The 14,005-nt window shown below is 41.7% G+C and overlaps 1 protein-coding gene across 10 annotated transcripts in view; it reads right to left on the reverse strand.

The window, feature by feature from the left end:
* Positions 1–14,005, reverse strand: part of RBKS (ribokinase) — a 151,877-nt gene that overhangs the window by 86,554 nt on the left and 51,318 nt on the right. Inside the window, exon 1 of one of the 10 annotated variants that reach the window (XM_064295167.1) lies at positions 7,791–8,199. The exons of the other annotated variants lie outside the window; for them this stretch is intronic. Coding sequence (XP_064151237.1) covers positions 7,791–7,854 — 64 coding nt within the window. The 5' untranslated portion in view covers positions 7,855–8,199. Of the gene's footprint in view, positions 1–7,790; positions 8,200–14,005 lie in introns of those variants that run through there. 10 annotated transcript variants of the gene reach the window in all.

Genomic DNA, 14,005 nt, shown 5'->3' on the forward strand with positions numbered 1-14,005 from the left:
AGGTGTTACATAGTTGGGAAAATATCCTTATAAGATTGTGTCAAATGATTAAAATTAATTGTAGGGATCCAGATAAGGCCATTCATAAGCATGCGGGGCCTGATACAAATTAGGATATAGAAACTTCTCTCCCTTTTCCGATTAGTTTTATGCAGGCAAAAACTGTATAAGGGAAATATCAAGTGTAGGCTTGATAAATGCAGGTGAGAATGTAAACATTAGGAACTACAGAGTAGGAAGAATTTTTCAGGGGAGAAGGAACCCAAAAAACCATGTAGCTTTGCCTTCAAGAAACTGCTAATATCACAGGGATAATAAGACAGAGACAACTATAATACCAGGTGGAACACCATGTGCCTCAAAGGCTAGCTTAGGAAGGGGTGTCATACTCATGGTAACGGCATTCTGCAGGCTTGCTGCAGTTGTATTTTGGAGGCTGCAATAGCTGCCTTTCTTCTGCTCAGGGAATTACCTGATTTGCTACATCCTTGGTGACAGTAGGTCCCTGTGTAGTGCAAACAGTTTGTGCTTGACTACCAATCAAAAGGTTGGCGGTTTGAACCCACCCAGCGGGGCCATGGAAGATAGGCCTGGTGATCTACTTCCATAAAGATTACAGCCAAGAAATCCCTATGGAGCTCAGTTCTATGCGGTAACACACAGCGTTGTGATGAGTTGGAATCAACTCAACGGAAACTGTTTTTTTTTTTTTTTTTGGTGATGGTTATAGTTCCATATTTATAGCTGGCTGGACTTCTAAACTCTATGTGAGAGGTAGGAAAAAAGAAAAAAAAAAAAAAAAAAGAAATGCTTTGACCTTTGGTATTCCCTTGTGAAAAATAAAAATTTGGTAACTGAAAGGAAACCCTGGTGGCGTAATGGTTAAGTGCTACAGCTGATAACCAAGAGGTCGGCAGTTTGAATCCACCAGGTGCTCCTTGGAAACTCTGTAGGGCAGTTCTACTCTGTCCTATAGGGTCGCTATGAGTTGGAATCAACTCAATGGCAGTGAGTTTGGTTTTCGGTATCTGAAAAAATAACAACACGACAAAGGATTAAGAGGAGTCAACTCTAACTCTGGAACCGAGAGGTGATGGCCCCTAAAGTGAGCCACATGTTCTCGAGGTCACCACTGCCTCTACCAGGCATCCTGTACCAATTTATGCTACCTGCTTGTAGGCCACGTGTGATGGATCTAGGTTGTGGTGACACATTACAAAGCAAAAAGAAGCCTAAAAAGCCTAAGAAGAGGAAGCTGGTATTTTCATTTTTGTCATGAAGTCAGAAGCCCCTTCACACTAGTTGTGTGATTTGGGGAAGCCACTTTAACTCTCTCTCTTCCTTATCTAGAAATGGGAATATCTCTACCTTGCAAGTTTGTAATAAGGATAAAACAATATGCATTGTTATGGATTGGCTTGTGTCCCCAAAAATGTGTGTCAACTTGGTTAGGCTGATTCCCAGTATTGTGTGGCTGCCCACCATCTTGTGATATGACGTGATTACGCTATGTGTTGTAAATCCTAACCTCTGTGATGTTAATGAGGCAGGGTTAGAGGCAGTTATGTTAAGGCAGAACTCAATCTACAGCATTAGGCTATATTTTGAGTCAATCTCTTTTGAGATACAAGAGAGAGAATGGAGCAGAGAAAAGGGGGACCTCATACCACCAAGAAGGAAGAGCTGGGAGCAGAGCGTGTCCTTTGGACCTGGGGTTCTTGCACTGAGAAGCTCCTAAACCAGGGAAAGATTGATGACAAGGACCTTCCCCCAAAACTGACAGAGAGAGAAAGCCTCCCCCTGGAGCTGGCACCCTGAATTTGGACTTCTAGCCTCCTGGACTGTGAGGGAATAAATTTGTTAAAGCCATCTGCTTGTGGTACTTCTGTTACAGCAACACTAGATACCTAATACATGCATGAAAGGACATTTAAAAATGTAAAGGGTTAAATGAGTATAAGGTGCTATTATCATCATCATCACCACAGCAGGAGTGAATGCTCAGACTCTCATGTTCCTATGGTGACTGAATATTTTACGGGGGAAGAGGAAGGGGCTATTGCAGCTGGGATCCAATCTTAAACTACTTTCCTGCCCATCTGGTTCTCCTTGACACTTCCAATTCCTCCTATTATTCCCTATTTTCTTTTTTTAATTTTTATTGTCTTTAAGTGAAAGTTTACAAATCAAGTCAGTCTCTCACATAGAAACCTATATACACCTTGCTACATACTCCCAATTACTCTCCCCCTAATAAGACAGCCCACTCCCTCTCCACTCTCTCTTTTCGTGTCCATTTCGCCACCTTCTAACCCCCTCCACCCTCTCATCTCCCCTCCAGGCAGGAGATGCCAACATAGTCTCAAGTGTCCACCTGATCCAAGAAGCTCACTCCTCACCAGCATCCCTCTCCAACCCATTGTCCAGTCCAATCCATGTCTGAAGAGTTGGCTTTGGGAATGGTTCCTGTCCTGCCCCAGCAGAAGGTCTGGGGGCCATGACCACCAGGGTTCTTCCAGTCTCTGCCAGACCATTAAGTCTGGTCTTTTTATGAGAACTTAGGGTCTGCATCCCACTGGTCTCCTGCTCCCTCAGGGGTTCTCTGTTTTGTTCCCTGTCAGGGCAGTCATTGGTTGTAGCCAGGCACCATCTAGTTCTTCTGGTCTCAGGATCATATAGTCTCTGGTTCATGTGGCCCTTTCTGTTTCTTGGGCTCGTTAATTACCCCGTGTCCTTGGTGTTCTTCATTCTCCTTTGCTTCAGGTGGGCTGAGACCAATTGATGCATCTTAGATGGCTGCTTGCTAGTGTTTAAGACCCCAGGCGCCACTCTTCAAAGTGGGATGCAGGATGTTTTCTTAATAGATTTTATTATGCCAATTGACTTAGATGTCCCCTGAAATCATGGTCCCCAAACCCCTGCCCCTGCTACACTGGCCTTTGAAGCATTCAGTTTATTCAGGAAACTTCTTTGCTTTTGGTTTAGTCCAGTTGTGCTGACCTCCCCTGTATTGTGTGTGCTCCCTATTTTCAAACAGAAGATGCCTTGACGGTGGATGTAAGCATGTGGGTGCATTAAAGTATTTTTAAATGAGATTACATTACTATTATATTCTAATAAGAACATCTCTATTAATGGTTTGGTATAACTAATGCTGTTCATTCATCCTGTAATTTTTATGACAATTAATAATATTGCCAACTGTGAGTATATTTATGCCATGGGAGTAATCTTTAAAATTTAAGTAGATCTAAATCACTTATCAAAGCAGACACAAAAAGTAATGGAGTCCCGAGTCCTATTTAAAACTCTGTAACTCTTTTTCATTTTCAGTTACAGAGCAGCACAGATGACAAGACACACAATGCTATACTAAAAGAATGCCATCTTATTTTCCGACCCTCAACACCTTTTACACGTTTGTTTACTTCTGGACTTACTTGAAACAGAAGTTGAGAGAAGCCAGTACCTTCCCATCACTTTTGCTTATTTCTGACTCAAATCAAAGACCCTCTTCCAGCTTCTGGAAATTGATAACCAGAAGTTAGAGCAGGTAGAATCCAAGCAAAGGTTTCATTTACTGCTTGCCACTGAGAGGTGTAAGTTCCTTGAAAAGCACAGTGAACTGTACAAATAGAAGATCACTGCAATAACAAGTATTACTATAAACTAAAAAACCAAACCCCCTGCCCTTGAGTCGATGCCGACTCACAGTGACCCTAGAGGACAGAGTAGAGCTGCCCTGGAGAGTTTCCAAGGAGCGGCTGGTGGATTTGAAGTGCTGGCCTTTTAGTTAGCAGCCGAGCTCTTAACCTCCCCTGGGCCACCCGGGTTGCAGGATTATGATAGAGGAACTTCTATAGGTATCTTTGGAGGATGCACTGTGTTTCTAGTCACACTTTGGCTACCAAATTGATAAGAAAACTTTAAATGTAAGTATCTTGGCCATGAGGCAAAATAGTGCATATGGGAGTCAGGAAACTTGGAATCTAATTTCGGTTCTGCCATTATCAAGCTAATTAAAATTCTTTACATTTTGTTTCAAATTGTTCCATCTGAGCCAGGCTGCAGGGTGGGGCTAGTGTGAGTTTTCTCTGATAGGCAGGAAACCAAAAACCGGCGGGAGAGCAACAGCTCTCCACCTTGGCTGCACATTAGAATCTCCTGGAAAGCTTACAAAAATCCTGATGCCCAGGTTACACCCCAGACCAATTAAATCAGATTCTCTGCACATGGGACCCTGGCAAGCTCCCCAGGTGACTACAATGCGTGGCTAAGGTTGAGGACCAGTAGACTGGAGGATTAAAAGCTGGGAAGGTATCTGTAACGGCTTGTCTGTGTGGGAGAAATGAAGATGCGAGAGCACAGTCTTGTTTGGCACCATGGTGGTAAATCAATCAGGTGGGAACAGGAGTAAGTGTGACCGGCAGAATCTGCTGGGGATGGGGACTTTGGGGGCCCAAGAGAGTAGAGGTGCTGAGTGTGTTGTTGTTGCTAGCTGCTGTAGAGTCCATTATGACTCACGGTGACCCCATGTGTTACAGAGAAGAACTGCCCCCACAGAATTTTCTTGGCTGTAATCTTAATGATTAGAAAAGCTCAATATCATCAATCAGAATATGGCCAGGGGCTGACTGTGGAACAGACCGTCAATTGCTCATATGCAAGTGCAAGTTGAAGACAACTAGAACAAGTCCATGAGAGCCAAAGCATGACCTTGAGTACATCCCATCTGAATTTAGACACCATCTCAAGAATAGATTTGACACATGGAACAGTACTAATGACGGAAGACCATTCTGATGTGGAAACACATGAAACATGAAGAAACTAAGAGGTCGTTAAACAGGCAGGAAAGAAAGAAAAGACCAAAATGGATGTCAGAAGAGACTCTGAAACTTGCTCTTGAACATAGAGTAGCTAAGGCAAAAGGAAGAAGTGATGAAGTAAAAGAGCCAAACAGATTTCAAAGGGTGGCCTCCCTTTTGGTTTTCTATCTCTAGATCTTTGCACAGGTGTAAAGATCTGTGCAAAGATCTGGAGATAGAAAACCAAAAGGGAAGAACACACTCAGCATTTCTTAAGCTGGAAGAAATGAAGAAAAAATTCAAGGCTTGAGTTGCAATGCTGAAGGATTCTATGGGAAAAATATTAAACAACACAGGAAGCATCAAAAGAAGATGGAAGGAATACAGAGTCACTATACCAAAAAGAATTGGTTGACATTCAACCATTTCAGGAGCTATGATCAGGAATTGATGGTACTGAAGGAAGAGGTCCAAGCTGCACCGAAGGCACTGGCAAAAAACAAGGCTCCAGGAATTGACAAAACACCAACTGAGATGTTTCAACAAACGGAGGCAGTGCTGGAAGTGCTCACTGGTCTACGCCAAGAAATGTGGAAAACAGCTATCAGGCCAACCACCTGGAAGAGATCTATATTTGTGCTCATTACAAAGAAAGGTGATCCAACAGAATGTAGAAATTACCTAACAATATCATTAATATCACACGCAAGTAAAATTTTGCTGAAGATCATTCAAAAGCAGTTGCAGCAGTATGTCGGCAGTGAACTGCCAGAAATTCAAGGTGGATTCAGAAGAGGACATGGAACTAGGGATATCATTGCTGATGTCACATGGATCCTGGCTGAAAGCAGAGAAGACCAGAAAGATGTCTGTGGTTTACTGACTATACAAAGGCATTCGACTGTATGGATCAGAACAGATTACGGATAACAAGTGCTCATGGGAATTCCAGAACCATTAATTATACTCATGAGGAACCTGTGCATAGATTAAGAGGCAGTTGTTTGAACAGAACAAGGGGATACTGTGTGGTTTAAAGTCAGGAAAGGTGTGTCACAGTTGTATCCTTTCACTAGACTTATTCAATCTGTACACTGAGCAAATAATCCGAGAAGCTGAACAATATGAAGAAGAACGTGGCATCAGGACTGGATGAAGCAGATGACAGAACCTTGCCTGCTGAAAGTGAAGAGGACTTAAAGCACTTACTGATGAAGATCAAAGACCACAGGCTTCAGTATGGATTACACCTCAACATAAACAAAACAAAAATCCTCACAACTGGACCAATAACCAACATCATGATAAATGGAGAATAGGTCAAAATTATCAAGGATTTCATTTTACTTGGATCCACAATCAACACCCATGGAAGCAGCAGTCAAGAAATCAAAGACACGCTGCATTGGGCAAATCGGCTGCAAGGGACCTCTTTAAAGTGTTAAAAAGCAAAGATATCACCTTGAAGACTGAGGTACACCTGAGCCAAGCTATGGTGTTTTCATTCGCTTTATATGCATGTGAAAACTGGATGATGAATAAGGAAGACCGAAGAAGAATTGATGCCTTTGAATTGTGGTGTTGGTGAAGAATAATGAATACACCACGGACTGACAAAAGAACAAATCTGTCTTGGAAGAAATACAACCAGAATGCTCCTTAGAAGCAAGGATGGTGAGACTACTATGTCTCACATACTTTGGACATGTTATCAGCAGGGATGGACAACATGCTTGGTAAAGTAGAGGGTCAGTGAAAAAGAGGAAAACCCTCAACGAGATGGATTCACATAATGGCTGCAAAAATGGGCTTAAGCATAACGATTGTGAGGATGGTGCAGGACAGGGCGGTGTTTCCTTCTGCTGTACACAGGATCGTTACGAGTTGGAACTGACTAGATGGCACCTAACAACAACAACATGCTCAACTCCAGAGCCCTGATGCTGCAGTGGTTAAGAGCTTGGCTGCTAACCAAAAGGTTGGCAGTTTGAATCCACCAGTTGCTCCTTGGAAACCCTATGGGGAAGTTCTACTCTGTCTGATAGGGTTGCTATGAGTTGCAGTTTACTCGACGACAATGGGTTTTTTTGTTTTATACTCAACTCTAAGGTCCCTATGTGACACAATGGTTTGCGTTCAACTGCCATACAACAAGGTATGAACCCATCCAGCCATACCACGGAAGAAAGGGCCTGGTGATCTGAGTCCGTTAAGATTGTTTTTGTTGTCAGGTGCCACCGAGTAGGTTCTGACTCATAGCAACCCTGTGTACAGCAGAACAAAACACTGTCTGGTCCTGTGCTAGCCTCACAATTGTTGTTATGCTTGAGCCCACTGTTGCAGCCACTGTGTCAATCCATCTTGTCGAGGGTCTTCCTTTTTTTTGCTGACCCTCTACTTTACCAAGCATGATGTCCTTCCCCAGGGACTGGTCCCTGCTAATAACATGTCCTTGCTTCCAAGGAGCATTCCGGCTATACTTCTCTCAAGACAGATTTGTTCATTCTTCTGGCAGACCATGGTATTCTTCACCAACACCATAATTCAAAGTCAATTCTGCGGTCTTCCTTATTCACTGTCCACCTTTTGAATGCCTATCAGGTGACTGGCATTGGCTGGGTTCAGGTGCACCTTAGTCCTTAAAGTGACATCTCTGCTCTTTACACTTAAAGCGGTCTTTTACAGTAGATTTGCCCAAAGCAATGCATTTGGTTTCTTGACTGCTGCTTCCATGGATGTTGATTGCGGATCCAAGTAAAATGAAATCCTTGACAACGTCAATATTTTCTCCATTTATGATGTTGTTATGGGTCCAGTTGTGAGGATTATTGTTTTCTTTATGTTGAGGTGGAATCCATACTGTTTGTTTATTGAATATTTAATAATATTAGTGAACAATGATAAAAAAGTTCCCCCCCCGCATAGCAGACCATGTGATTGATTCAAAAGGGCCAATACCAGTCCATTTGAGCCCACTAATACCTAGGATATCGATGTTTATGTGTTCTATTTCATTTTTGATGATTTCCAATTTTCCTAGATTCATACTTCGTACATTTCACATTTTGATTATTAATGGATGTTTGCAGCTGTTTCTTCTCATTTTGAGTTGTGCCATATCAGTAAATGAAGGTCCCAAAAGCTTGACTCCATCCATGTCATTAAGGTCGACTCTACTTTGAGGAGGCAGCTCTTCCCCAGTCGTCCTATGAGTGCCTTCCAACCTGAGGGGCCCATCTTCCAGCACTGTATCAGCAACGTTCTGCTGCTATTCATAAGGTTTTCACTGGCTAATTCTTTTCAAAAGTAGATCACCAGGTCCTTCTTCCTAGTCTGTCTTAGTCTGGAAGCGCAGTTGAAACCTGTTCGCCATGGGTGACCCCTGCTGGTATCTGAATACTGGTAGCATAGCTTCCAGCATCACAGCAACATCCAAGCCCTCACGGTATGACAAACTGACAGTTTTGCCTGTGGGGATAGGGGTGGGGGTGGGGTGGGGGAGGATTTGAGTATAAAAATTAGTTACTGTAAAATCACAAATATTTCCTTGGGTTGTTTGCTGACTACAGGCTCATTTGAAGTGGCCCAAGCTTGCTTCCCAAGTGTTTTGCTTTTCTTTCTAAAACTTATATTTGGCAAAAATAATACAATTTCTCTGCTTTTCACACTGTGGAGTAGAAAGGCACTATTAACTTGATATTATAATTGGACTATGTGAAAACACAATTTAAGGACAACAAGATCATGTCCATTTCCTTGTCTTTACTTATGAGAACTTAGTTCTTTCCTTTCTCCTCCACCTAATCAAACGTCAGTTGTTTTTCAAGCATCAATTTAGGGCATACTGGTTACTGATTTTCAAAGTAACTTGTAAGTAACTCATTTTCAAAGAGTCAGAATGCATGGAAATATAATTAACGTAAAAACTAAGCTGAACGTTATCTAATCTTTGGCGATTCAAGACATTTTGGGACATTTTAGCACTTGAGGGCCATGACGATAGGCAGGTTTAGGAGACTAAGTTGTGTTTCTCGCCATACAACAACTCAGCAGCTGCTTTTTTGAATACATCTCTCATATTAACATTTTAACTTGTCATTAGTGGTTTTATCAGAAAAGACACATGAAGAATACATTCACTTTCAGTTATTTACGCTTGTTGGTTGTTTAAATTCTAGATAAAGGAGCGTTTGCCTTAATAATGGCCTTTACTACACAAAGATAATTGTACAATCACCATTATCAGCATGCTTATCAGAGTGCGGTGGTGGGTTAGTGTAATCCAATCACTCCCTCTCATTTCTGCCAATATAAGGTGGTTGTTTTTGGGCTCTGTCCAGTTGACTCACAGTGACCGCATGTGACAGAGCAGAACTGCCTCTTAGGGTTTTCTAGGCTGTCCTCTTTATGGGAGCAGATTGCAGGTCTTTCTTCTGCACAGCAGTTGGGTGGGTTTGAACTGCCAGTCTTTCAGTTAGGAGCTGAGCTGAGCACTTAACCATTGCATCACCAGGACTCCTTCCTGTATAAGGTATATATCATTTATTTGGTTAGGGCCATAGAATCTCTTGTGTTTGTATATATGGTCAAGCATTTCAACCAACACGCCTAACTAGTTTTAACCAGCCATCTTTCAACAGAGCTCAGTAATGGATAGATTTCATTTTATTATATATTACCTAGAAAGACCTGGTGACTAATTTTTATGTTTCAGAGTGAAAATCTCATGGATGGTCAGTTGATTTTTCCATGGTAATCTAGCATAGGAGGTACCTGTTGGTTAAGATGATGGCTACTCTGATACACTGCTGTTCAAGCTATCTGTAGTGAAGGCTCTGTGGTGAAGGCCCAGTTTTGTTTTTGTTTTCTTCTTTCATTTCTAATCCATTGTGGACAAATACTTTTGTAAAATATAATAACAATGAAATGAAAGCAAAAAAGAGACATACAAAATACAAGGCTCAATTTAGTATTACTATTATGGTCTATAGCTATAAAATTTCTCTTGCAAAATGCTACAAATGTGTCTAACTGCATACTCTCAATTTCTGTACTCATCTGGACTGGTGATGGTTTGCAGCCTGGCACTGATCTGAGGACTGGACTTTGAGTAGCTGCCACTGTCACAGAACTTCATGCCTGACCATTCTGAAGGGAACATGGACAGCTACCTGTATTAGCCACCACCCATCTTTCAGTGCATCGCACTGTGGTGGCTTGTGTGTTGTTGTGATGCTGGAAGCTATGCTACTGGTATTTCAAATACCAGCAGGGTCACCCATGGTAGGCACGTTTCAGCGGAGCTTCCTGAATAAGACAGAGTAGGAGGAAAGGTCTGGTGATCAACTTTCAAAAAACAGCCAATGAAAACCTTATGGATCAAAAGAGAACACTGTCAGATTCATTTGTTTTGGACATGTCATCAGGAAGGATCGACTGCTACAGGAGGACACCATATTTGGCGAAGCAGAGGGCCAGCAAGGACAAGGCACACTCTTGGTGAGATGGACTGGCACAGTAACTGTTGCAATAGACTTGAACATGCTGGTGATTTTGAGGATGATGCAGGACATAGCAACGTTTCATCCCGTTGTACATAAAGTTAACATGAGTTGGAGTCTGTCTGTCTATCTACCTATCTACCTGTATTAGGAGGAGCTCTGGTGGCACAATGGTTAAAGCACTCATTTGCTAAACAAAAGTTCAGAGGTTCAAACCCACCAGCTGCTCCACAGGAGAAAGATGTGTTAATCTGCCTCTGTAAAGATTTACAGCCTTGGAAACCTATGGGGCAGTTCTGCTCTGTCCTATAGGATTGCTATGAGTCAGAATTAACTCGATGGCGCATAACAACCACCTGTATTAGAGGGTTTAGATAGTCTCATGTCTGAAGGAAGATCTGGTAATTTCTGGAAGTCCCTCCCAGTTTGCTGATTCCTGACCATTTGGTTCATGCCTACTCACGGCTTCCTTACGACCACAGGCAGCAGGGCCTCTGGGCTCATACTGGGCCATTGTACCTTGGGCTCTATCTAACCTCCAACATGGTCCTCCCGAGCTGCTAATTTTTTTTTTAAGATGGACACAGCCTGATTTATTTATTTTAATCATGCTTTAAGTGAAAGTTTACAAATCAAGTCAGTTTATACACACCTTGCTATGTACTCCTAGTTGCTCTCCCCCTAATGAGACAGCACGGTCCTTGTTTCTACCCTCTGTTTTCATGTCCATTCAGCCGGCTTCTGATCCCCTCTGCCTTCTCATCTCCCCTCCAGACAGGAGCTGCCCACCTAGTCTCATGTGTCTACTTGATCCAAGAAACTTACTCCTCACCAGTATTATTTTCTATCCTATATATAAAAAAAAAAGTCCAGTCTAATCCCTGTCTAAAGAGTTGGCTTTGGGAATGGTTCCTGTCTTGGGCTAACAGAAGGTCTGGGGTCCATGACCTCCAGGGTCCTTCTAGTCTCAGTCAGACCACTAAGTCTGGTCTTTTTATGAGAATTTGAGGTATGCATCCCACTGCTCTCCTGTTCTCTCAGGGATTCTCTGTTGTGTTCCCTGTCAGGGTGGTCATTGGCTGTAGCCAGGCACCATCCAGTTCTTCTGGTCTCAGGCTGATGTAGTCTCTGGTTTATGTGGCCCTTTCTGTCTCTTGGTCTCATAATCACCTTGTGTCTTTGGTGTTCTTCATTCTCCTTTGCTCCAGATGGGCTGAGATCAATTGATGCATCTTAGATGGCTGCTTGCTAGCATTTAAGACCCCAGACACCATTCTCCAAAGTGGGATGCAGAATGTTTTCTTAATAGATTTTATTATGCCAGTTGACCTAGATGTCCCCTGAAACCATCGTCCCCAAATCCCCACCCCTGCTACAGTGGCTTCTGAAGCGTTCTGTTTATTCAGGAAACGGCTTTTGTCTTAGTCCAGTCATGCTGACCTCGCCTGTATTGTGTGTTGTCTTTCCCTTCACCTAAAATAGTTCTTGGCTATTTTTTTTTTTTTTTATGTAATTAGTGAATACCCCTCTCCCTCCCTCCCTACTCTCGTAACCATCAAAGAATATTTTCTTCTCTGTTTAAACTATTGCTCAAGTTCTTATAATAGCGGTCTTATACAATATTATCGCTATGAGTCGGAATCGACTCGATGGCATTGGTTTTTTTTTTTAATACAATATTTTTCCTTTTGCAACGGACGAAATTCACTTAGCATAATGCCTTCCAGATTCCTCCATGTTGTGAAATGCTTCATGGATTCATCATTGTTCTTTATCAATGTGCAGCATTCCATTGTGTGAATATACTATAATTTATTTATCCACTCATCCATTGATGGGCACCATGGTTGCTTCCATCTTTTTGCTATTATAAACAGTCTGAGCTGCTAATTTTTGATATTTAGAAGTAACTTCCTCGTCTCTAACATTTGGCTTCATAGTCAAAGAACAGAGGAGAAGGAAGCACTTAAAGAAATCAGGTGAAATCCCTGGTGAAAGATGTGCTAACAGGCTCTTAGCCTTTAGAAGATAACCTTCATTTTCTACAATATCTGCCTGGATTTTAAATCTCAAAATACCATCTGTAATTATCATTGTACTGTAGCCTCAGCCCATGACTGGCTGAACCCAATATTGACTGCATAACTATTAACTACTTGAAGTGTTTACCTTATGTGTGTCACTGTACAAATATTGACGTAACTCTTATTTAATATTCTTTGTCATGATTTCTTGACAAATATCTCTCTCCTTGGCTTGATATAAGATGTTTTCCATGTGCCATCAAACAGTGCTACTTCATTATAATTTGAATTCCAGTTTATCGCAGGAAAGTAGTAGGTAAATTAACGTGTCCAAGGAAGCCATACACATTTTCCACCTGCTTTTCTTTGGCTCCATCTATTTATTTTTATCTTGAATAACTTCATGCTTTTGGTTTCAACTTAGAATCTATCATCTTATAAAAACTGCTATAAAGCATGTTTAGCTAATTTGTTTAAGAAAAATATGCTTCACAATGGGAAAAAAACACAATGGATAATGTCTGCTAATATAAAAGATGTTTTTCTTTTCAATAAGTCTATTATGCAATTTGCTCAAGCTTAAATAAATCTATATCTAAAGGCCCTAGTTTGTCTAGGCAAAGTCACCCTGTACGGGTTTTAAGTGAAGTTGTATTTTTTTATCCTCTATTGTGCCAACCCAGCCTCAATTCTACTGTGGGGCTAAATATTAGCTGACTGAATCTGTGATATTGGCAAAGAATAGTGAAGACACCATGGACTGCCACGAGAATGAACAAATATGTCTTGGAGGAGGTACAGCCAGAATGTTCCTTAGAAGTGAGGATGACAAGACTTCATCTTGCTTACTTTGGACATACCATCAGGAGGGGCTAATTGCTGGAAAAGGACATCATGATTGGTAAAGGAGAGGGTCAGTGAAAAAAAAGATCCTTAATGAGATGGCCTGACACAGTGGCTGCAACAAGGGCCTCACATATAGCGATGATTGTGAGGATGGGGCAGGACTAGGCAGTGTTTCATTTTGTTGCACACTGGGTCATTGAGTTGGAGCCAACTAGACAGTACTCAACAACCAAAGCTCTGGGGCATGGTAGATGTGAAGAACAAAAGTACACCACTGCTAACATAAACCATCATACATCAGAAGAAACAAATTGCATCTTTGCCTTAAACCTTCTAACTGGGACGTTTCCCAAAATGCAGCCCCACCTCTTATTCCTCTCATACCCACTCCTAGACTTCCATGATTCATCTCCCAAGTTCAGTTCTGTAGTTTAAATATTTTTATTTTGCTTTTTTCTCTGTGCCTTAAATAAAACCAATCTCCAAATCTTTGATTTGGAAGAGACTCCCAGAAGACAGCCAATCTTGACTTTAAGGGCTACATGAATAGCTTCTATAGTGCTCCCAAAAGAAAGGGGTTCTCTAATCTCTCCTTTAACAGTTCTAGCTTTAGGGAAATCTTCTCTTACCAGGGTAGCCATTTTTTTGATGTCTTGCCTCCAATATCAACTCTTTTTCCATGTTTTCCCAGCCAAGAAATCATACCATCCTCTTTACAGTTTCCAAGCCCGTTTAAGTCAGCACCTTATGATTACTCTCTAAGCCCTCCCTAAACAAACAGGATGGCTTGGGCTTGTAAATTTTAATCTCCCCTCTGAAATTCCTA

Source organism: Loxodonta africana, chromosome 12 (assembly GCF_030014295.1).
Source record: "Loxodonta africana isolate mLoxAfr1 chromosome 12, mLoxAfr1.hap2, whole genome shotgun sequence".
NCBI lineage: Eukaryota > Metazoa > Chordata > Mammalia > Proboscidea > Elephantidae > Loxodonta > Loxodonta africana.